The sequence below is a fragment of the Peromyscus leucopus genome, chromosome 4 (assembly GCF_004664715.2).
Source record: "Peromyscus leucopus breed LL Stock chromosome 4, UCI_PerLeu_2.1, whole genome shotgun sequence".
Classification (NCBI taxonomy): Eukaryota; Metazoa; Chordata; class Mammalia; order Rodentia; family Cricetidae; genus Peromyscus; species Peromyscus leucopus.
In genome coordinates, this window is record NC_051066.1 from 30,721,154 (window position 1) to 30,741,216 (window position 20,063).

Sequence of the window (20,063 nt, forward strand, 5' to 3'; positions counted from 1 at the left end):
CTAATTCCAATTTCAAGGAAAAGAGCAATAAATAGAACATGTGTAGTAAGCTTACATAACAAAAGGAAAGTTCTTCCTGAGTTTTCACTTGTGTGAATTATTGTGGAGTCAGTATAATAAAAACATTAAAATAGCATAGTACTGGCTTGTAATTCACTAGGGCTCTTGAAGCAATGTGTGTAGCTCTATTATACACTCCTGAAATAGGACCAGATAGGGGGAGAGACTCGGCAGTCAGTGTGTATCTTAACAATATTCATTTCTTGGCAAACTCTTGTTCAGATGTTTTGCTAAAATATCATTAGGTCTCAGAATAGTAAGGTATAAGACAAAGCTGAATGGAATTTCGTTTAATTTTAGGATTATTTATTCATTACTGTTTATGGAGTAGAAATGATTGAAACATGCTTTTTATAAATCCAGTTCACACCAGATTAACCTCAATTTCCCCTGTAATGATCCACAAAAATAGAGAAGGTATAAAGTTTGCAAGTAGTTTTCTAAATGAGTGGAGTGTCCGATTCTGAACCTTTCCACCTCAAGGCCTTCAGTGAGCAGCTCCCTTAGATTTACATGTTCAAGGTGACAGTAGCGCCCAAGAAAACAGTTCAGCTGCTTTGAAAGGAACTAATGCTGCTTTTCTGAGTGTCCCAGACACTTTTCTGAGTGTCCTCAGCATAGCTGGGCTCCAAGTGCCGTAACACCTAATTACTCAATACACCTGTGTTGTGACCGCCATCATCTAGTTCCTTCCCGAATAGCTTTGCTTTTCTCATTCTGGTGGCAGTGAACTTGATCCCTAGCCACTAAGTGGCGTTTAGTAAATTCCATTCTCTTATCTGCAGAGCAGGTCTGCCTAAGCAGACTCACCTTTGGGGGCAGGGCAGTTAATGAGAAATGTAATTATGAAGGCGGTAGACAGCTATGGACTCGAGGGACCTAGCGTAGGCTCAGCAGCAGGTGCCCTTAGTACTGACGTGAATTTGACCAATTTACACGTGCAGCAAGCCTGCTGTACCTCTGCCCTGGGCAGAGTGTTTCTTGTTGCTTGTAGGGTGTTTTTAGACTCTCAGAAGCTCATCTTACGTTGAGCATGCTGTCAAATGCCTGTAGTCCCCGTGGGTGGGAGGCTGATGTAGGAAGACTTCTCCCTGTCTCAAAAACAAAGCATACTTGACACTAAAATTTCGAGACACATGACCTATCTGAGCTCCAAAAGAAACTCAGTTCTTTGAACAAACACCGTTCCATTTAGTGACATTAACGGAGATAGAACAGGTTTCTGCTCTACTTTCGTTTTTGTTGAGATGGAGGCTTTCTGCACTGCCCAAGCAGGACTGGAATTTACAATCCTCCTGCCTCAGATTTGTAAGTAGCTGAGATAACATGTTTCCACACCCACAGCTTATTTCACTTGAAAAAAAAATTATTCTATGAAATTCAAGATACACATGCTTATATAATATAGAAAAAAGAACAAGAGTCAGAGAGTTGGAAACTTGAGCCTGAATCTTTCATGTAATACACGAATCTTGCATATAATATAATGTGTATACCCTATGTATGCAATACATATCCGTCTACAGATACGATACATATCATTCTAGATGACACCACGGAAGTCACTCACTTTCTATTCTCTTATCTATATAATACTTAGACTCAGTAAATAGTCTTCAGTGAGCTAAGCCATTTAAAGAATAAAGTGTCATTTACAGATAGGTTAATCCTTGAGAAACAAAGTTCGACCCTGGATGAAAGGTGATTATGTTCCCACACTAGAATGAAGAACATTTTCTTTACCAATGAGAAGTTTTCTAATCTCTCCCCAGGGATGTGTAATAATTAACGACAGTGTGCTGATCTCTTCTTTAGCTCTGTAGAGACACAGCTTATATCTGATCATTTTTGAATGAAGAGGAAATACTAATAAAGTGTTTCACTACAAGCTGCTTTACTTGATTATAAAATCTTAAGCAATATGGTATTTTCTTTTAAATTTTATTTATTTATTGTCTTTTTGCCCACACAGCTGAGGACTGAACCCAGGGCCTTGTACTTGCTAGGCAAGCTCTACTACTGAGCTAAATCCCCAATCCCTAAGGTTTATTTTTAATTAATGTATAGTTGTATCATTTCCTTCCTCCCTCTTCTTAATATTACCCATATCCACTGCTCCCTTTCAAATTCATGTCCTTTTAAAAACTATTATCGAGAATTTTTATAATCATTATAAAATAACCAATTATTTTAAAATTAATTATGTTACACTACTATATAATATTTACTATATTTATAATATCTCATAATAAAACATGTATTAATGCTTAATATTTGGTTAATAATAGTTAAACAAATACGCCTGCTGAGTCCTTTTAATGTTGCTTATATGTATGTTTTTAGGGCTAGCCACTCGGTATTGGAAACCAATTGGGGCTCATTTCTGGGGAAGACTTAATTTTCTCTCTCTTAGCAGTCGATAACTGCCTATATCTCTTCATCTGTCAGTGGAGCCCTGTGAAATCTACCCTTCCACATTGGCATATCAACTGGTATTGTTGTTGTTCAGGTCTTGTTAGGCAGTGTGGGAGCCTGTTCTCGGGTTCCTTGTGGCTTTACCCAGCAGGTCCGCATAGAGGATGATTAGGACCACAGGCCTGAGTGTGTCTGAGATGGTCTGCACTTGGCTGTGCTGGGGGAGGAGGTCTTTTGCTCCACCCTTTGGCGTCTCTATAAAAACCCTGGGGCAGAGACAGGTTCCAGGCCCTCTCGAGGCTATCCTTATTTTCTATCTGTTTATCTCTGCAAGATTCTCCGCTATAATTCCTGCTGCTCGCACTCAAGAAAACTCTGGGAAGCTGTGGGGTTGGTGGGTAAACGCCCCACAAAGCAGTCATGTTTTTGAGATTTCATGAGGTATGGCTTCCCTGTCATATTTAGAGTACACAATCTCCTAGCAAACTTCTGGTCCTCTGACTCTTATAATCCCCCATTTTCTTTCATGATACTCCCTGAATCTTAGGTATAGGGCTGTGTTGAAGTTGGGTCATTTGGGAATGGTACGTCACAACCAGTTGCTTTCTTTATTTAGACCAGTACACTATAGTATTTTCACTAGATATATCAGTAATAAGATCTTATTTTCAATATAACAAAGTAATTTTAAAGTCTGTAACCAAGAAGGATTTAAGTGGATTAGGAAGAATTTAGTGGTTTTGTGCTGGAGAAATAAATATTTCCCTCCCTCTCTCCTTCTCTCACTATGTAGCCTTGACTGGCCTCTTAACTCAGAGATATACCTGTCTCTGCTTCTGAAGTACTGGATTAAAGGGATGCATCACTACACCTGGCATAAATACACATTTCTATAAAGCAAACAACTGCTTGATTGTGCTGGCCAGTTGCTGCTGCTGTGATATTAGAAAATTCTCCCGTAGAAGGAGCAGAAAGAAGATTAGAAATAATTACCGTGAATACATCTTTTGGGTTGCTGGGTGGGAAAGAACACGCACAATAAGAACCTTCCTTTTATAGCCGGGCGGTGGTGGCGCACGCCTTTAATCCCAGCACTCGGGAGGCAGAGCCAGGTGGATCTTTGTGAGTTCGAGGCCAGCCTGGTCTGCAGAGTGAGTCCCAGGAAAGGCGCAAAACTATACAGAGAAACCCTGTCTCAAAAAACAAAAAAAAAAAAAAAAAAAAAAGAACCTTCCTTTTAGAGATGATGTATTTAAACTTTAAACTCTTCTTTCTTCTAGACAGGGTTTCTCTGTATAATCCTGACTGTCCTGGAACTCACTTTGTAGACCAGGATGGCCTTGAACTCATTAAGATCTGCCTGCCTCTGCCTTCTGAGAGCAGGGATTAAAGGTGTGCACCACCACCACCACCACCACCACCACCACCACCACCTGGCTTAAATTTTTCATACATGTAAAACACAACATATATTCAGCTGCTCGGGCCCATATAGCCCCCCTCAGAATTTCCCTTCCTGAGTTTGAACCTTTCTTCCTTCAGTCTTTGACCTTGGCTTTGATCATCATGTGTTTGTATTATTGTGTGTTCGTGTGTGTGTGTGTGTGTGTGTGTGTGTGTGTGTGTGTGTATGCATATGTGGGCATGTGTTTGGGATCTTCAATTTGAAGGCCACTTTAGGAACCTAGTAATGATAACATGCATGCTTGTTCACATACTCTCATAATATTTCCACATTCCATCCACCCTTTTAGCAATTAACTCGTTACTCATTTTCAAAAGAAATTGGTTTTATCCAGTCTTGACTCAGATATGGTTATTTTTAAAGGTAACATATTCCAAAGTGAAAGATTTGCCAGCATTGAAGATATCTCAAGGAACTCACTAGAAGTACACAGGCAATATGAAAAGCAATGGGCAAAGCCTGTTCCTTCGAGTGGCAGCCACACAGCCTGCAGGAAAAGCAGCCCACATTCTAGATTTGGGAGGACATGGGTTCAGGTTCACTGTATCACTCACTAGTTGTGTTATGAAAGAGAATACTGCATTTTTTTTCCAGCCATGGTTTCCTCTTGTACAAAGAGATCACATGATCTATGCAGACAGAATATAACCAGCCCGTGATAGTTATGAGCAAAGCCACGTTCACACTGGGATATGTTTGGTTATGAGTAGTGACATTAATGTGTTTCATGTGGCTGACTGTGGTATTCCTTCATACTGTTTCTGCTGTTTACTTAAGTTTGTGTTTCTCGCAGGAGCGATTCCAGGTAAAGAACCCTCCCCATACATACATTCAGAAGCTCAAAGGCTACCTGGATCCAGCTGTAACCAGGAAGGTAAGGGAGATATGTTTCCACTCTTGGCTGTTGCTTCTTCTTTAGTGGGCAGAGTCCTGCGTCATACTTTCTTTTGTGTTAGTTTTTGCCAGAGCTCCAGGCAAACAAGCTTCGGAGACCTTCATCTTGAGAAGACAAAGGGAAAAAACGTCTTCAACATGTCCTTCTGACAGCCACTGATATTGTCAGTTCCTATTGCTCAGAGTAGTGAGTCCAGTCCTGAGGTGCTTTGGCCTCTAACAAAGCAGGCCTTGCAAATGCAGTGTTTGTCCTTCATTACTTGGTGTACCCTTCTAGAACCCTGAAAAATCACTGGGGCTGCCCCCCCTCCCCAGCTCCTTACTGACATCCTGTATTGATACTTCAAGCAGCTTTCTCAGTCCTATCCTCAGACCCAGCCCCAACCTTAGGCCCATGCCCAGGCCCAGCCTCAGGCCCAGCCCTAACCTTAGGCCCATGCCCAGGCCCAGCCTCAGGCCCAGCCCTAACCTTAGGCCCATGCCCAGGCCCAGCCTTAGGCCCATGCCCAGGCCCAGCCCTAACCTTAGGCCCATGCCCAGGCCCAGCCTCAGGCCCAGTCCCAACCTTAGGTCCATGCCCAGGCCCATCCTCAGGCCTAGCCCCAACCTTAGGCCCATGCCCAGGCCCAGCCTCAGGCCCAGCCCTAACCTTAGGCCCATGCCCAGGCCCAGCCTTAGGCCCATGCCCAGGCCCAGCCCTAACCTTAGGCCCATGCCCAGGCCCAGCCTCAGGCCCAGTCCCAACCTTAGGTCCATGCCCAGGCCCATCCTCAGGCCTAGCCCCAACCTTAGGCCCATGCCTAGGCCCAGCCTCACTTCCAGCCCCAGCCCTGGCCCTAGCCCAGCTCCTGACCCCAAGAAGGTAAAGAGGGAATAGCTGATTTCATTCTTAACCATCTCTCCTTGTACAAACAAGCTCTGCTTTGTGTGGCTGCACAATTGGCTTAAGCTGATGCCTTGTGGTTAAGCATGTCGCCTGGCACAGCCCTGCAGGCTGGGTCAGCCCTGGGATGGCTCAGGGCAGAGCTGTCCTGGATGACTGTGGGTAATGACACTTTGTACCAGATAGTGCTTGTTTCCCCTTGGCCTTTACAACTCTCGCTTTCAAGGCTTCTCAGGCTGAATTCCTGTGCTGTCAGTGGTGATTCATGGAGAAGAAAAGCACACTTCTGTTGGTTAGCTGTTTCCACGGTTTGGATCACTCTTCTCTTTCCTTTTTGGTTTTGATTCTCTCTCTCTCCACTCTGCCCTCCTCCTGACTTTTCTCTCTTTTCTGCATTTTTCCATTCTAACTCTTCATTACTCAAATTGTCACCCACCCACCCACCCACCCCCAAAAAAAGAAATGTCCTGCAAGTGTAGCTCCCATTCCCCTGGAAGTTTCCTGAGTCTTTGTCCTCTGGTTTACTTAAGGACAAGAGGTGATTTCAACAATAGAAACGATGATTCAACTTTGAGATCCTGGCGCTGGAGAGATGGCTCACTGATTTAGACACTTGTTGCTCTTTTAGAGGACCTGGGTTCAGTTTCCAGCATACATGTGGTGACTCATACACGTCTGTAACTCTAGTTCTAGGATATCCAACACCCTTTTCTTACCTCTAGAGGACATCAGGAATACACATGGTGCACATACCTTCAAGCAAGCAAAACATACTCATAAAATAAATAAGTTTTAAAAAGAAAATTGGAGAACCACACTTTGGTTCCATGACATACAGTTTTTGAGTGTCCCGTGTTTTCCCTCATCTTCTGTGAATGTGTCTGATAATATTTCTCTCCCTCAGACGTTTGCTGACCATTTGTTCCCCGACCCTGTGCACTTCAAAAAGTAATAGCTGCTTAATTCTTGTTAGTTTCTCTGATTTCTTGATCTGAGCATAGAGCAGCCTTAATTTTATAGGTTAGTGAATGCCGTGACAGCAAGCACCTCACACACAAAATATACACCCCCCCCCTTTTTTTTTTTAAAAAAAAAAAGCAGTTTTGTCTATACTCTTTGTTTTTGCAAGATTACTCAGTCTATACCAAAGAGATCTGCTGGTCCTTTAGGAATCCCCAGACTTGAGAGGATGGTTGAGTGTCCCAAAGTCACTAGGCATAATTGTCCTGAGTGAGTGGGGCCAAAATGGCAGCAGTTATATGCAGAGTGAGTGAACTCTCCCTTCATGCAACATGCAGATCATTCTAGAAACTACCCTTCATTCTAGAAAGAAGGCATGCAATACACTTCTAGAAATGGTTGCCTGGGCTCCCAGCCCCCCTCCCCCCGCGGCCCCCGCGGCCCCCCGCCATTAGGAGACAAAGAAAACCAAGCGGAAGAAGAAACCAGGGATCCTCCGTGTTAAATGTTTCACTCCTTGCTGGATCTCTTACTGAAGAGGAATGGTCCTGGCGGAGGTCATATGAACCACTGATTTCTCTGTCCTCACCCATGTGTCCACCTGAATGTGCTTGTTTGGAGAAATGAACTGGATGTAGGATTAGCACCCCAACCCCCTGCTGTAGTAAGATTTCTGTCAGGACCTGCGAGTAGGAAAAGATCTGTTCTGCACAACATAATTGTGATGCTTAAGCCCCAGAGAAAAAGGAGATTTGTTTGGAATAAGGCATGGTTTTCAGTTAAAATGAGCTTAAAATTCTCAGCTGTGGTCTGGTGTTGAGGAGTGTTCCAATCGGGCCTTTAAATTTTAGCCAGACTGTCTAGGCTGAGCAGGCTTCCATTAACTGCGGTCAGGGTCCTCGAATAGTTCATTCATTAATCTTTTGGTCAAATTAAATAGAAGATACTTAATTTGCCCTTAAAAAAAAAAACAGCAACAACAATCTCAAGCACATTCTGTTTAGAATAGCTCTAAATGAAAGCCCCTAAGGTAGGGAAGGAAGAGCCTAAATTAGGTATCTCTAAACCCAGAACTCTATAAACAAGCCTCCTCATTTTATACCAGCTGTTATTAGCCTGTGCCTCGGGGGAGGCTGTCTTCATGTCTGCCATGGAAAGAGGTTACAGGCCATGAAGAAAGGAGTCTGATCTTTGCTGACTCTATTTTTTGAGGGATAACTTACAGTGTGGCTCACCCAGGCTCAGCTGCTTCCCTGGGCTATGCTGGCTGTCTTGTTCCTGAGAGGAGAGAGAAGATGGGGACTGCTAGGTAGTGGATCCTTCCTGGCTCTTGCTTTCCTACTGCGCCTTATAGATTCAAGGTTTCTCTTTGAAGAGCTTTAAAGTCTTGTGGATGTATTTCAGAAGTGCAAAGTGTTAGCATTCACTATTTATGTGTTAGTCAAGAGGATGCTAAAGCTTCTCTGCATTCCAAAATCCAACCAAAAGTTGAGCTCCTCCCTGGAGAAGGCAACACAGGGGTGAAGTCAGTTTAGTCTGTCTCTGTGTAAGGCAGTTGCAGAATTACAGTGCCCAGCATAGCCGATGCATCCAGCATAGCCGATGTCTGATGAATGCTCAACGTTTGACTTAGTTGCCTTGGTAGACTGTGTCTCTATTTGTGTGTATGTGTGTATATAGCATCCATATCAGTCCACTTGTCTCTCCCTCCCTCCCTCTCTCCTCATGCCCTTTGGTCAGACCTCTACAACTAAATTATGTTTTCAGTACTACGCTTGTACTCTTTGTAGAAGATCATCAGGGGATGTCTTCTTTGAAGCTTGAGGAAGACTTGGGGAGCATCAGAGACTGCTGAGAACCTATCTGACATCTCTTAACAAGCAGCTTGGAGCATTGGTACCTTTAGCCAGTCCCCATGTCCTGCTCCCTCTTTCCTGCCTAACTCCATGCTTAGTCTACTCATTGCAGGAAGGTGGTCTAGGAGATCTCTCCAAACCACCAGTGGCCTTGCCATTTGTTAGGTCTTTCTTGGCAGCAGAAGGAGAACACATATCTTTTTTCCTTATACTTGGGATATTTTTATTTCCTATATCCCACTGTATATTGGTTACAAAAACCCAAGAAGATATTTTTACAATGTTTGTGATAACAGTTATAGCAACTTCAAGAAAGCAAGGGAATTTGAGAAGAGGAGAAGGGGCAACAGGAGCCTGCCTGTGCCAAGCAGTGTTGCTGGTCTCCATGGGCAACTGGTTCTTGTACTTGTGATGTAGCTCTCACAACCCCACAGTCTGGAATCATGCTGCCAACCTTCTTTTCCTTCTTGACTGTGAAGAGTGAGAGCCATGCTTAGTGGCCTGGAAATGCCACTGCACTTGGTGGCAGCAGAGGACAAGTCCTTCATAGCCGGAGCTGGAATTCACAGAGCTTTTTCCAGGGAGAAAGGAGCTTGAGGGGATCAGGCCACAGCACAGATAGCCTGGACCTTTTAAAAGAAGGCAATGCATGTCAAATTTCCTTCTTCCAGAGTAGCCTGAGACATTAATCACTGTTAAGGTTTTTGTAGGAAAATCATCTCCAGAGAACTAGTGGGCATAGCAGCCCATTTGAACCTTAGAGACTTCCTAGATTTAAAAGCATATATATATATATATATATATATATATATATATATATATATATATATATATCCACTATCACAGCAGGACTCATTCAAGAAAGGACAGGGTAAATCTAGAAAGACAGGTAGGATCTTGATAGACAGGAGTGAGGAAGGGCATCCTAAATGTGTGCATGTGCACATGAACCTTCATTACTGACCTTCCAAGCAAGGACTAGTTAGAAGAGCTAACTCTGAATGTTTGTTTTTGGAACATTACATCAGGCCAAGAAGAATCAAGTCAAGACTGTTAGGCTCAGAACTGCTGTCTTTAGAAGGGCCTGCTTACAAAGTTGGCTATCAGAGAGAGTTCATTTGTACCTTCTGTAAAACGTAACTGAGCCTGAATCATTTGTGAAAACTACACAGTCGATGCTGAAGACCTGATTTATTGCTGGAGTCTAGGATTGTTGCCTGAATGAGGCAGACTGTGCTAATGAGATCAGCCCCTAATGAAAACCCTGGCCACCCAGTCTCTGTTGCGCTTCATGTCTGCTATCATGAGTGACTCCTTGTGCAAGAGCACTCTTGAAAACCTGTGTTTGGTTTCTGGTACACTCATGTTGTCCTATGCATCTCTCTCTCTCTATCTCTCTCTCTCTTGGTTTTTTTACCATTTAATCTTTCATTTCAACACATCATTGCCATGAATACCATGTGTCTTGAGTCTGTAGTCATCCTGGTGAATCACTGAAGCTTGAGATGGTTTGAGGTTCCTGAATAAGAGGCATAATGGTGATTATTATTGTATATGTGGGGTAGGGAACATAGTCTACTTGGAGAGTGCATAAAATAAGTAATTCTCCTGTTCTTTTCTTGTAAGTTATTTTTTTATGATCAAGATTTATGTGCTTTCGAATAAAACAAAAATGTGAGAAATACACTTTAGAAGATATTTTCATATGGCATTAAATTTATCATAAGCTGCAGTAGCATCAGGTACTAAGGGTCATATATCTTGTTGAATTATAGAAATTCAGAAGGCGTGTTCAAGAATCTACACAAGTGCTAAGAGAACTGGAAATCTCGTTGAGAACCAACCATATTGGGTAAGTGTGCCTCTATAACATGTTAGCACTACCATTTTTCTGTTAGAAAGTGACTGAATCGTACTGAAGAATTGAGCATATAGATTTACTGAAAGACCAAGGTTCAGATGAGGGGAGTTAGTCCCCTGATCATTGATTGTAAGAATCAATAGAGACAGAACAGATAGTCCTTGACTTGGGTATGTATAGCAGTTCTGTGTTTACTTGCTTGGGTGAGGTAACTATGGAGGGTTGGTGACAAGAGCTTGGCTTCCTGCGTGTGTAGCAGTGCTGACAGCTGAGGAGCCTTGCAGAGTGGCGTGAACTGAGACCCTTGCACTCTCCACCTTCAGGCTGCTTTCCATAATTTCTTTCCTGTCACAAAGGATGGCAACTGGAGTGTGTGGTCTTTGGGTATCAGACATGTTTTGAGTCTTTTTCTTACATGTTAAACACTTGAGATCATGAAGTATTGCACCCAGGGAAAATGAAGTTCATGGAATCACTGCACTAAATATTTCTGAGAGTTCCTTTCCTGCATTAGTATGGTTGCTTTGCGTCAGACAAGTACAGCTTTTTTTTACATTTCTCCTTGTTATTGGAATGACATAATACACAGTACCTTAGTCAGGTAGTTTATTTTCAAATCTGGATGATACTGGGTACCTTATTTTGCACTCTTGGTTTTTTGGAAAGTACGAGTCTTGCTTTGTAGACAAGTCTTTCTCTGCTTAGCCTTGAACTCACTATGTAGCAAGACTGGCTTTGGACTCAGAGCAATCCTCCTGTGTTAGCCTCTCAAGTGCTAAGAATATAGACATGAGCAAAGTATAGTAAAACATTGGGTAAGTATTTACATTTTCTGGATTTTGACTTTGTGGGTTTACCATGAGATAGAGAAGACTAAAGACTATAGGCTTCAGTATTTTTCAAATGTTCCCCTCTGACAGTTCTTGCAGGTCTGTTGAACTAGAATTATATATCAATATTATACTATAGCTCTACTGAGTATTCTGTAAAATAGATATATGACATACATAGCAATTTGCTTCTGTTTTAGGCTGATTGTTATAAGCTATTTAGATATTTAACTAGCATAGTCACTTCAAATTTTTATTTAAGTATGGAAATGATAGTGCAGGGTCCTACTGGGAGATTTGGAGATAGAATGCCCATTTCTTAAAGGCTACCTTGTCATGCTTGTTACCTTGAGAACGGAGTCTTCATAAAATTAACGGATTCTTGGTTTTGTCTCCAAAAATGGACTATAGAAAAACATCATAAAATCATGATTTTGAAACTGGGAAAAATTGTCTGACCTCATCTTCAAGACTCAAAGAGTTAAGGACCTGAGATGGTTGTGTGAACTGCAGTGTCCACAGCTATAAGGCCAGTGCGTTGGCTCAAAAACACTTGGGTCTTTTTTTTCTGCCCTGTTTTTCCTAGCAGCCCTTTCGGAAAGAATTAAGGCAGTCAGGGCTCTGGGGTCAAATCACTGAGGCTTGCCGGCCTCAAGATGGAGGTGGTGGTAGTTTAATACAATGGGGTACCTGAACTTAGGAAATTAAATAGCTCCTGCTATTTATGAACCAGGAACTATAGTCTATTTGATAATGGCCCAACTCTATGCCTTGAGAACTCAATTCTCAACTCAAAATGGTGGAAAATTTTTCACCAGGATTTCTACAGATTGTTGAAAAGCATATCTTCAAGCATTGCTGAGATAATGTGAACTAGCCTGTTGCTTGAGTTTTTCCGCCTTGCCCACAGTCAGGACAAATCTTTGTCACCCGCCAGTCCCACAGCCGCTCAGACCCAACCAAGTAAACACAGAGACTTATATAGCTTACAAACTGTATGGCCGTGGCAGGCTTCTTGCTAACTTTTCTTATATCTTTAAGTAACCCATTCTTGCTTCTTATACACAACTAGTATCTTTACTTCTTATGAGCTTATTACTACTCTATACCTCACCCCGTGGCTGGTGGCTTATCGGCGTCTTCACATGCTGCTGGTCATGGCAGCGGCTGCAGTGTCTCTGGTCATGGCGGCGGCTGCAGCGTCTCCTTCTGCCTTTCTGTCCTTTTTATTTCTCCTCTCTGCTAGTCCCGCCTATCTTTCCTGCCTAGCCACGGCCGATCAGGTTTTATTTATTAACCAATCAGAACAACTTGACATACAGACCATCCCCCAGCACAGCCAAGTGCAGACCATCTCAAACACCTGCACTCAGGCCCATGGTCCTAATCATCCTCTATACGGACCTGCTGGGTAACGCCACAAAGAACCCAAGAAGGGCTCCCACAGGACATACAAATCATCCCACAGCACTAGCCCATCAAGTCCTAAAGCAGGAAGTTCATTTCTAATACAGAGTAGGCAGACCAGATGAGCCTGTGCAGTCTGCAAGCAGCTGGAGTGATTTGTTGTTTATGTTACAGTAGGCGTGCTGAGAGATGCTTCCTCCTTCTGTCTTCACCAGTTGAGATTTCCCCACTTGCCCAGTACTATGTGAGACCCTTGGAAAAGTGGCTGTAGCTGCAGAAGACTTCAAGGGGGTGCATTGTCTGTGTGCAAACAGTTAGCACACAGGCTCACATTGAATGAAAGCACACACCGGGATTTGACTTCGCTTGCCTATCTTGAAGACTCGAATCTGAACCACTCTTTTTGTTCTGCTAGCTTACTGGCTTGATCTCATTTGATCAGAACAACATCCGGAGAATTACTAACTAATGAGTTTATCGATTACCACCATGAGGAATTTTAGCATGCTATGATGGACAGGTCTTTTTTTTTTCTTTTTAATTAATTAATTAATTATGTATGCAGAAGATGGTGCCAGATCTCATTACAGATGGTTGTGAGCCATGATGTGGTTGCTGGGACTTGAACTCAGGACCTCTGGAAGAGCAGTCCGTGCTCTTAACCTCTGAGCCATCTCTCCAACCCGGACAGGTCATTTTTTGTACTCTGGGTGAGATAATAGAAAGATAATTGGGCACCTGTTTGTATGATGAAGAGAGCTTGATGCAGGCCTTTGCCATGACCCATTTATGACTCTGATCTTTGATAAGTTTAAATTACAGAAGCTCTCTGCACTTACTATGTGACCTAAATTAACCTCTCTTGTAAAATGAGAGTTAGCAGTGCTTGGCTCATAGGAGTGAAATGCCTTTTGTAGGATCTGATGCACGATACTCAGTATATACCATCTATTTGTTTTTTTATAGTTTATTTTCTTACACTTGCTGAGGAAAATGTCTACAAATCAACAACAGTATACAACATATCCCTAAGGAATTCCAGGTGTAGAATGTGATTTACCTAAAATGATCTGAGCACTTAGGAGATTATGATTTTTCAGAAATTAAAAGCTGAAATTACACTTAAAATCCTTTTGTTCTGAAAAAATTCTTCTTGGCACATGCTTGGGTTTCAAGGTTAAAGTAGTGAGTGGGCTTTACTGAGGTGACATTCTGAGCTGCAACTTTGTCATGAAGTGTTTGTTCTCAGCTTTGAGATAAACCCAGAACTCCATAAATGGAGCAATCTTTCGAGAAAGAAAATTAATTTTTTGAGCTATTTTGAAATAAGGCTTTGGCTAGGAGTAATCCTATTCACTTACTGTTAGGAGCTATAGCATTGGAGAAGAATTGGATTATGACTTATCCAAACCCCTGAAATTACTTGAAATACCCTTGAAAAAGAACCGAGTATCATTACAACGCACTGGCAAGCAGCATGAGTGGGCAGAAGCCAAGTTGCGTCAGATGTCTGGGCGACTGCTGCAGTGGTGAGGGTGTGCTGGGGAGATTTCCAGCTGTAGTCCATGGAGCTGCGGTGTAGGTGATTTATTTTAATGCCATTGCCTGTAATGATGGAAAATTACTCCTCAGTCTGAATGCAAGGTCACAGACATTCTAAAAGATGTTCACCTCACTTGTGTGGGGTTGAGACAAGAGGCATGAAGAATGTAGCAAACTGGCCATGGCTTTGGGGAGTATGTAGAAAGGAGAAGGCTCTGAGAGACTGTGTCAGGAAGGTCTGTTCTCCTTTCTGTGGGCCAGGGAGGGCTGGAGCTGGACCTGGTCAAGGAGGAAAGATAAGAGAATGGCCAACACTCTTCTAAGATGCGTACAGTGTGCGTGCGTGAATGTATGTGTGTGTACACACTCACATGTCTACCCTATGATCAGTCCATTCTTACATGGTGCTGCTTTGGAAATCTTCAAAATCATAGTCATTTTTAAGTTAGACACTTGGATTGCAGTATTTCACAGAAAAATGTTTGTGTTATTGTTCTGTACCCCAGCCACCGTTATGTGTATGGGGAGACTGAGGTCAGCTGCTAATCACTTTACTCCACTCCATGCCAGTTAGAAGCACTGAGACTTGAACCATAATTTGTCTACATCTAAAGCTTGTTGTCCACACCAACAGTCCCACACTTTTTAACATTCTGGATTCCTTTATTTTAGCTAATGGTTTTGAACTCCAATAAATTGTCGTTGCTTATATGAATTGGACCTAGTAACATTTGCCATGTTAGAAAGTGAAATTGACAGGTTTTCAGTTTATTTAATATGTGATATTTAGTAGCAAACTTTTAATATATAAACATAAACACTGCTGTGAATATCAGCACATAGAACATTTCATGAACTATAGCTATTTAACAAAACAACATAAATAATTCTTGAGAATTTTCTTTCGCGTCTTTGTAACAGAAGGCTTCTGGGCTTTCATGACACTGCATTCATTTTGTTTTGATATTTATCTTTATTTGGTGTAGATGAAGAACATTTGGAAAATATGAGTTTTTAAGTGGCTTTTTCAGATAATTGTGGAGATTCTTGAGATAGCACACTAAAATTCTCTGAGTGAAAATGCCCAAAGGTGCTAATATGTACTGTGTTCTGTCCAAATCCATTGTTATCACATGTTCTGAGAGGATGTTTCTACCCATGGATCCCATCACATGGTTCCTGTACCAATCATTTGGAAAGCAGGCTTGATGAACTACACTGTTCTTTCCAGTGACCTGCTCTGCTCTTTCCAACGTGTCATTCTAAAATTAATTATTTTTAAAATCATTTTTTGTTAATAATCACTGCTGCCATTAGGTTACAGTTTTGGTTGTCATAAAGCCATCAAAGTAATATAAACACAGTTCTCCTAAATTCTTTTTTTGTTTTTTTTGGGTTTTCTTTGTGACAGTGTTTCTCTGTGTAGCTTTGCGCCTTTCCTGGAACTCACTCTTTAGCCCAGGCTGGCCTCAAACTCACAGAGATCCACCTGCCTCTGCTGGGCGGTGGTAGTGCTGGGATTGAAGGCGTGCACTACCACCGCCCAGCATTTTTCTAAATTCTTAACTTTTATTTAAGCTGAAAATTGATCATTAGTGACAAACACTGCCTGTTTCCCCTAATCAACAGGCCATCTTTAGGCACTTTTGAGGAAATGTCTTTCAAATACCCAAAATGTTATCATCATAGTTTGTAAGTCGTTTTTATAGGTGAATTGGTAGTCCATGAAAAAATGGCTCCTTCTTTAACCCCTTCAAGACTGCCCAGGTGCATGGATGGGCAGCAGATGGTTTTTATGTGGCCTCTAATTTGTCACAGAGAAACTGAGTACGATGTGTCTTGAGCATCAAGCTTTAATAAATACTGGCTATGCTCCTCAGGGGGGATGCTTCTTGCCCCAGCATTGCAGAGTGAAGAATGTGATAAACAGATCTCTGCTTAGTTCTCAGCAGTTTTACCAAGTCACAGTGAAGCGTGTCAAGGTCAGCAAAGGTCTTTTGTTTTGTTTTGTTTAGGTGCTGGCAGTTTAAACCCAAGGCTTTGCTGTGTCAAGCCTTAATACTTTTGGGAAAATAGATCAACCCTAGAGGTATGCTGAGAGGCCTAGCGGTGATGGGGTACACGTTGAGAACTGGGTTGCTACAGTGTTCAGTGGTGGGTTTGGCTCTGGGTGATGCTGACCTCTCTCTTGCCCCCCTGATTTCTCAGCCCCCTTCATTCCAGCTACCCACCCGGCTGCCAGCGTTCTCTACAGGAGCCTGGCCAAGGGGTAACACTGGTCCCTTCCCTTTGTGTGGCTTGCCATTTGCTTGACCTTGGGAGTTGTACCCCAGGAGGGGTTTTGAAGACTTAATTTTCTGTCTGAAGGAATTTGGCTCTAAGATTTGGGGAGGCAGGGAGAACAAAACTTTGAAACCACGTGTGCGCAGCCTTCGTTTCAATATGACTTGTTTGCATTTGCACGTAAAGCCCTTCTGTGGATACAGCCCCCCCTCCCCTCTGAAGTTTTTCTCATTATCCATGTCTCTCCAAGCCTCCAAGCATCTGATTTGGAATTTGCCTAAATTCAAATTTATAACATATGGTAATCACATTTGAATTTGCAAGGCACTCAGGAAGTAATACATACTGTCAGAGTCAGAACTAATTCTGTTTTCCAAAACTTATAATCACCCAATTTGAAACTGTTTGCCTATTGGCAGCATATAAAACAGTCTAGAGCATGCACAGAGACAAGAGAGCCGTACCGATGTGACAGACTTACTGTATGATCAAATACATACGTTCACAGCATGAAGTGTCCACACACCCCCATTATTTCTATTTATTTGTGTGCATGGGGACAGGGCAGATGTGGAGATCAGAGGACAGTGTGTGGGAGAAAAGTGTTTCTTTGTTCTGTTGTGTGCGTCGCAGGGATTGAATTCAGGTTGTCAGGCTTCGACGCAGAGTCGTTACCTGCTGAGCCAAGTCTCTGGCCCCCATGTTCCTTTCAGACCCTGAGATTTGAGATACCCCTTTAACATCTGCCTTTTAACATCTTTACCCATTTTCCTTCCTTACTCTGAACAGTTCATGGATGATCACTCTGGACTGTTCTCACCCATGCAGAATTTCCCAGAGAAGGGCTAGGGATCAAGAGGATGGGGAGAGAGAGGGCTGACTTGCTTTACGTCCAAACCCTTACATGGAGTGACTTAGCTAAGTGAGTGCCATGGATACACGAGGCAAGGTAGTCAGTGGTGAATGCCTTACATCTCAGTCTTTCCTTAAAGCACTTAGTCGTGTTGGAGTGACGTCAAGCACCAAGGAGGAGCCTGCAACTTTAGGACCAGAATCCGCTTTGTAATACTAAACCAGAGGCAAGTCATGCTATTTTAGGATATAAGCAGTGGGTTCCTGTCTCATTTTGAAAATTACCTTTTTGGGACTTTTGCTTATAGTTACCAAGTGAGACATCAGTTAGGATGTTATTAAAGTAAAGAAGCAAACTAAACCTTATTCCTTCCTCAGAATCAGCACATTGAATCAAAAGACTTATAATAGACCTGCTATCCTGGGCTATTTCCTGCTTTGTTGAGTTCAAGTTCCTCATGTCTGGGTCAGTTTTCCTCCCCTGTAAAGGTGTGGTTGACCTTCCTATCTAAATGAGATGGAGGTGCCAGTGGTCCAGTAGGAGCAGATCATCATGACGTCCTCGGTGTCTGTGCTCCTTATGGAAGTGTCTGCAGAAGATCTTCAGTGGCGGTTGCTCTGAACTTCCACATTAGTGATCAGTGGAATAGAATATGTGAAACTGAGCCTGTCCTGAATAACCTGGAATTTAGTGGTTCTCTTTCATGTTAAAAAGACACCAATCGGAGAGATGGTTCAGCTGTTAAGAGTACTGGCTGCTCTTCCAGAGTTCATGGGTTCAATTCCCAGTGCCCACATAGCAGCCCACAAATGTGTATTAATTACAGTTCCAGGGGATCATACACCCTCATACAGACATACATGCAGGCAAAACACCAATGTACGTAAAATAAAAATAAATCATTAAAGAAAAAAAAGACACCGATCTCTGCAGGACAGTTTGCACTGTGCTGTCAGAGCATTGGGCCAGAGCAGTGGGCAAGCGAAGAGGAAGAAGCTCAGGGTCGCCATTAGTAGCAGCATCACCGGCATTCACAGGGAGTGCTAGGCAATTCCTACTCCCCTGCCACTTACAAGAAGTAGCTTTTCCTATTCTGTTTCTAAGCTTCTATCATTTAAAAATGTTCAGTTGCCAGGCAGTGGTGGCGCACACCTTTAATCTCAGCACCCGGGAAGCAGAGGCAGGCTGATCTTTGTGAGTTCGAGGCAGCCTGGTCTACCGATTGAGTTCCAGGACAGCCAGGGCTGTTACATAGAGAAACCCTATCTTGGGGTGGGGGGAGTTCACTGTCTCTGGAGACTTTATTGCACAGGGAGGAATTAAAAAGGTATCTGGAAGTGGACATGGTGAGATTATGTGTGTGGTGTTCTGGAATTTTCTGCCTTCGCCAGTACACGGTACTGTGAGCTGTGTTCAGGTCTATTAACAAAGCCACTCTGTGAGACCCAACAGATGAGTTTTCTTTGCCAGTGTTGCCACTCCAGGCTCCTATTAAATGTTCAGTTTACACACGGTGATGGTTAAGTGCGTATCTTTGGTGGCAGCTGTCTGAAGTACTTGAAAGAAGAATCTAAGTCAGGCTGTCTGATTTCTCACCTTCCTGACTCCTCATACTTCCTGTATACCTATCTGTATGTCAAGATGAAAGGGCTAGGGGAGAGGAGACAGGAGAAAAAGGAAAAACCGTAAAGCAGAACAAACAAACAAACAAGGCATCTGGAGTCTACTAGATTCTTCTTGTACCACAAGCCTCTTCAGCAGGTCCTGTTCTTCCTTGGACACAGGGACCTGCTGCTGTTTTCATAGCTAGCAAGTATGGCTTCCACAGTAGCTGTGGTGCATCCGTTCCCAGAGACACAACCACTTTGGATTACAGTGTGTGGCTGTGGCTCGTGATATTGCAGTGATCTTTGTACCCTTTAGTTGGTGGAATTTCACACTGAGTAAAGGTTCCTTCTGATATCCTCACAGTCTCTGATGAGGAATGCTTGGGAGGAAATGTGTGAAAGCAGGTGACAGAATTGTATCCTCAGGCCTTATCACCTTGTCTAGTGGAGTCATTATGGACAGCAAATACAAATGTGTGAGTATTCATGGTGAACTGGTACACAGTACTCAAATGCAGGCTAAAAAGAATGGTTTAAGACTGGATTGTTAAAACTCTTCGTCACACGTTAGTCCTGCCCATGGTCTGTGGTACCTGCCATCTTTTAAAGGTTTTTATACTCGTGGAAAAAATGAAGCAAGTCATTATCCTTATTGAATTTCCAGAAGCCAGTAAACATCGGCCCCTCGTTGGTGGTTTAGTGGTTTCTCCAGCTGGGTGTGCCAAGAAGGCTTGAGCATGGATTTGGAGTCCTGCCTGCATCTCAGTGGCCATGGCACCATGTCCCCAGTCTGCCTCATTCTTTGTCTGGTCTTGGCTCTTTCAGCAACCAGGCGAGGGATCATTTATGGTTGAAAGTACATTAGGACAAACTCCTTTTCTTAGAAATATTTTTGAAATTGGTTGTCTTAAGTCTTCAGTCAGTCAAATGCAAGGATGGCATGTAAGTACTTTTTGCTCCTTATTCTTACACAGCAACCTATGGTTTTCATACCCTATCTCGAAGTGCCTCCTTCCTGTAAAAATAGTTGAGCCCATCTTCTATATATATACTTTTAGACTTTGGATGTTTCTAGGGAAAAACCAAAACTACCCACCATGTCCTTTCCATTGATTGGTGTCACCAGTAATTCTTTTTTCCTTCCCCA

The 20,063-nt window shown here is 42.7% G+C and overlaps 1 protein-coding gene across 10 annotated transcripts in view; it reads left to right on the forward strand.

Moving 5' to 3' along the window:
- Positions 1–20,063, forward strand: part of Fmnl2 (formin like 2) — a 296,835-nt gene that overhangs the window by 190,759 nt on the left and 86,013 nt on the right. For all 10 annotated transcript variants that reach the window (XM_037204787.1, XM_028875642.2, XM_037204788.1 and 7 more), the window contains exons 3-4: positions 4,734–4,814; positions 10,309–10,385. In XM_037204787.1, the coding sequence (XP_037060682.1) occupies positions 4,734–4,814; positions 10,309–10,385 (158 nt within the window). The remainder of the gene's footprint in view (positions 1–4,733; positions 4,815–10,308; positions 10,386–20,063) is intronic.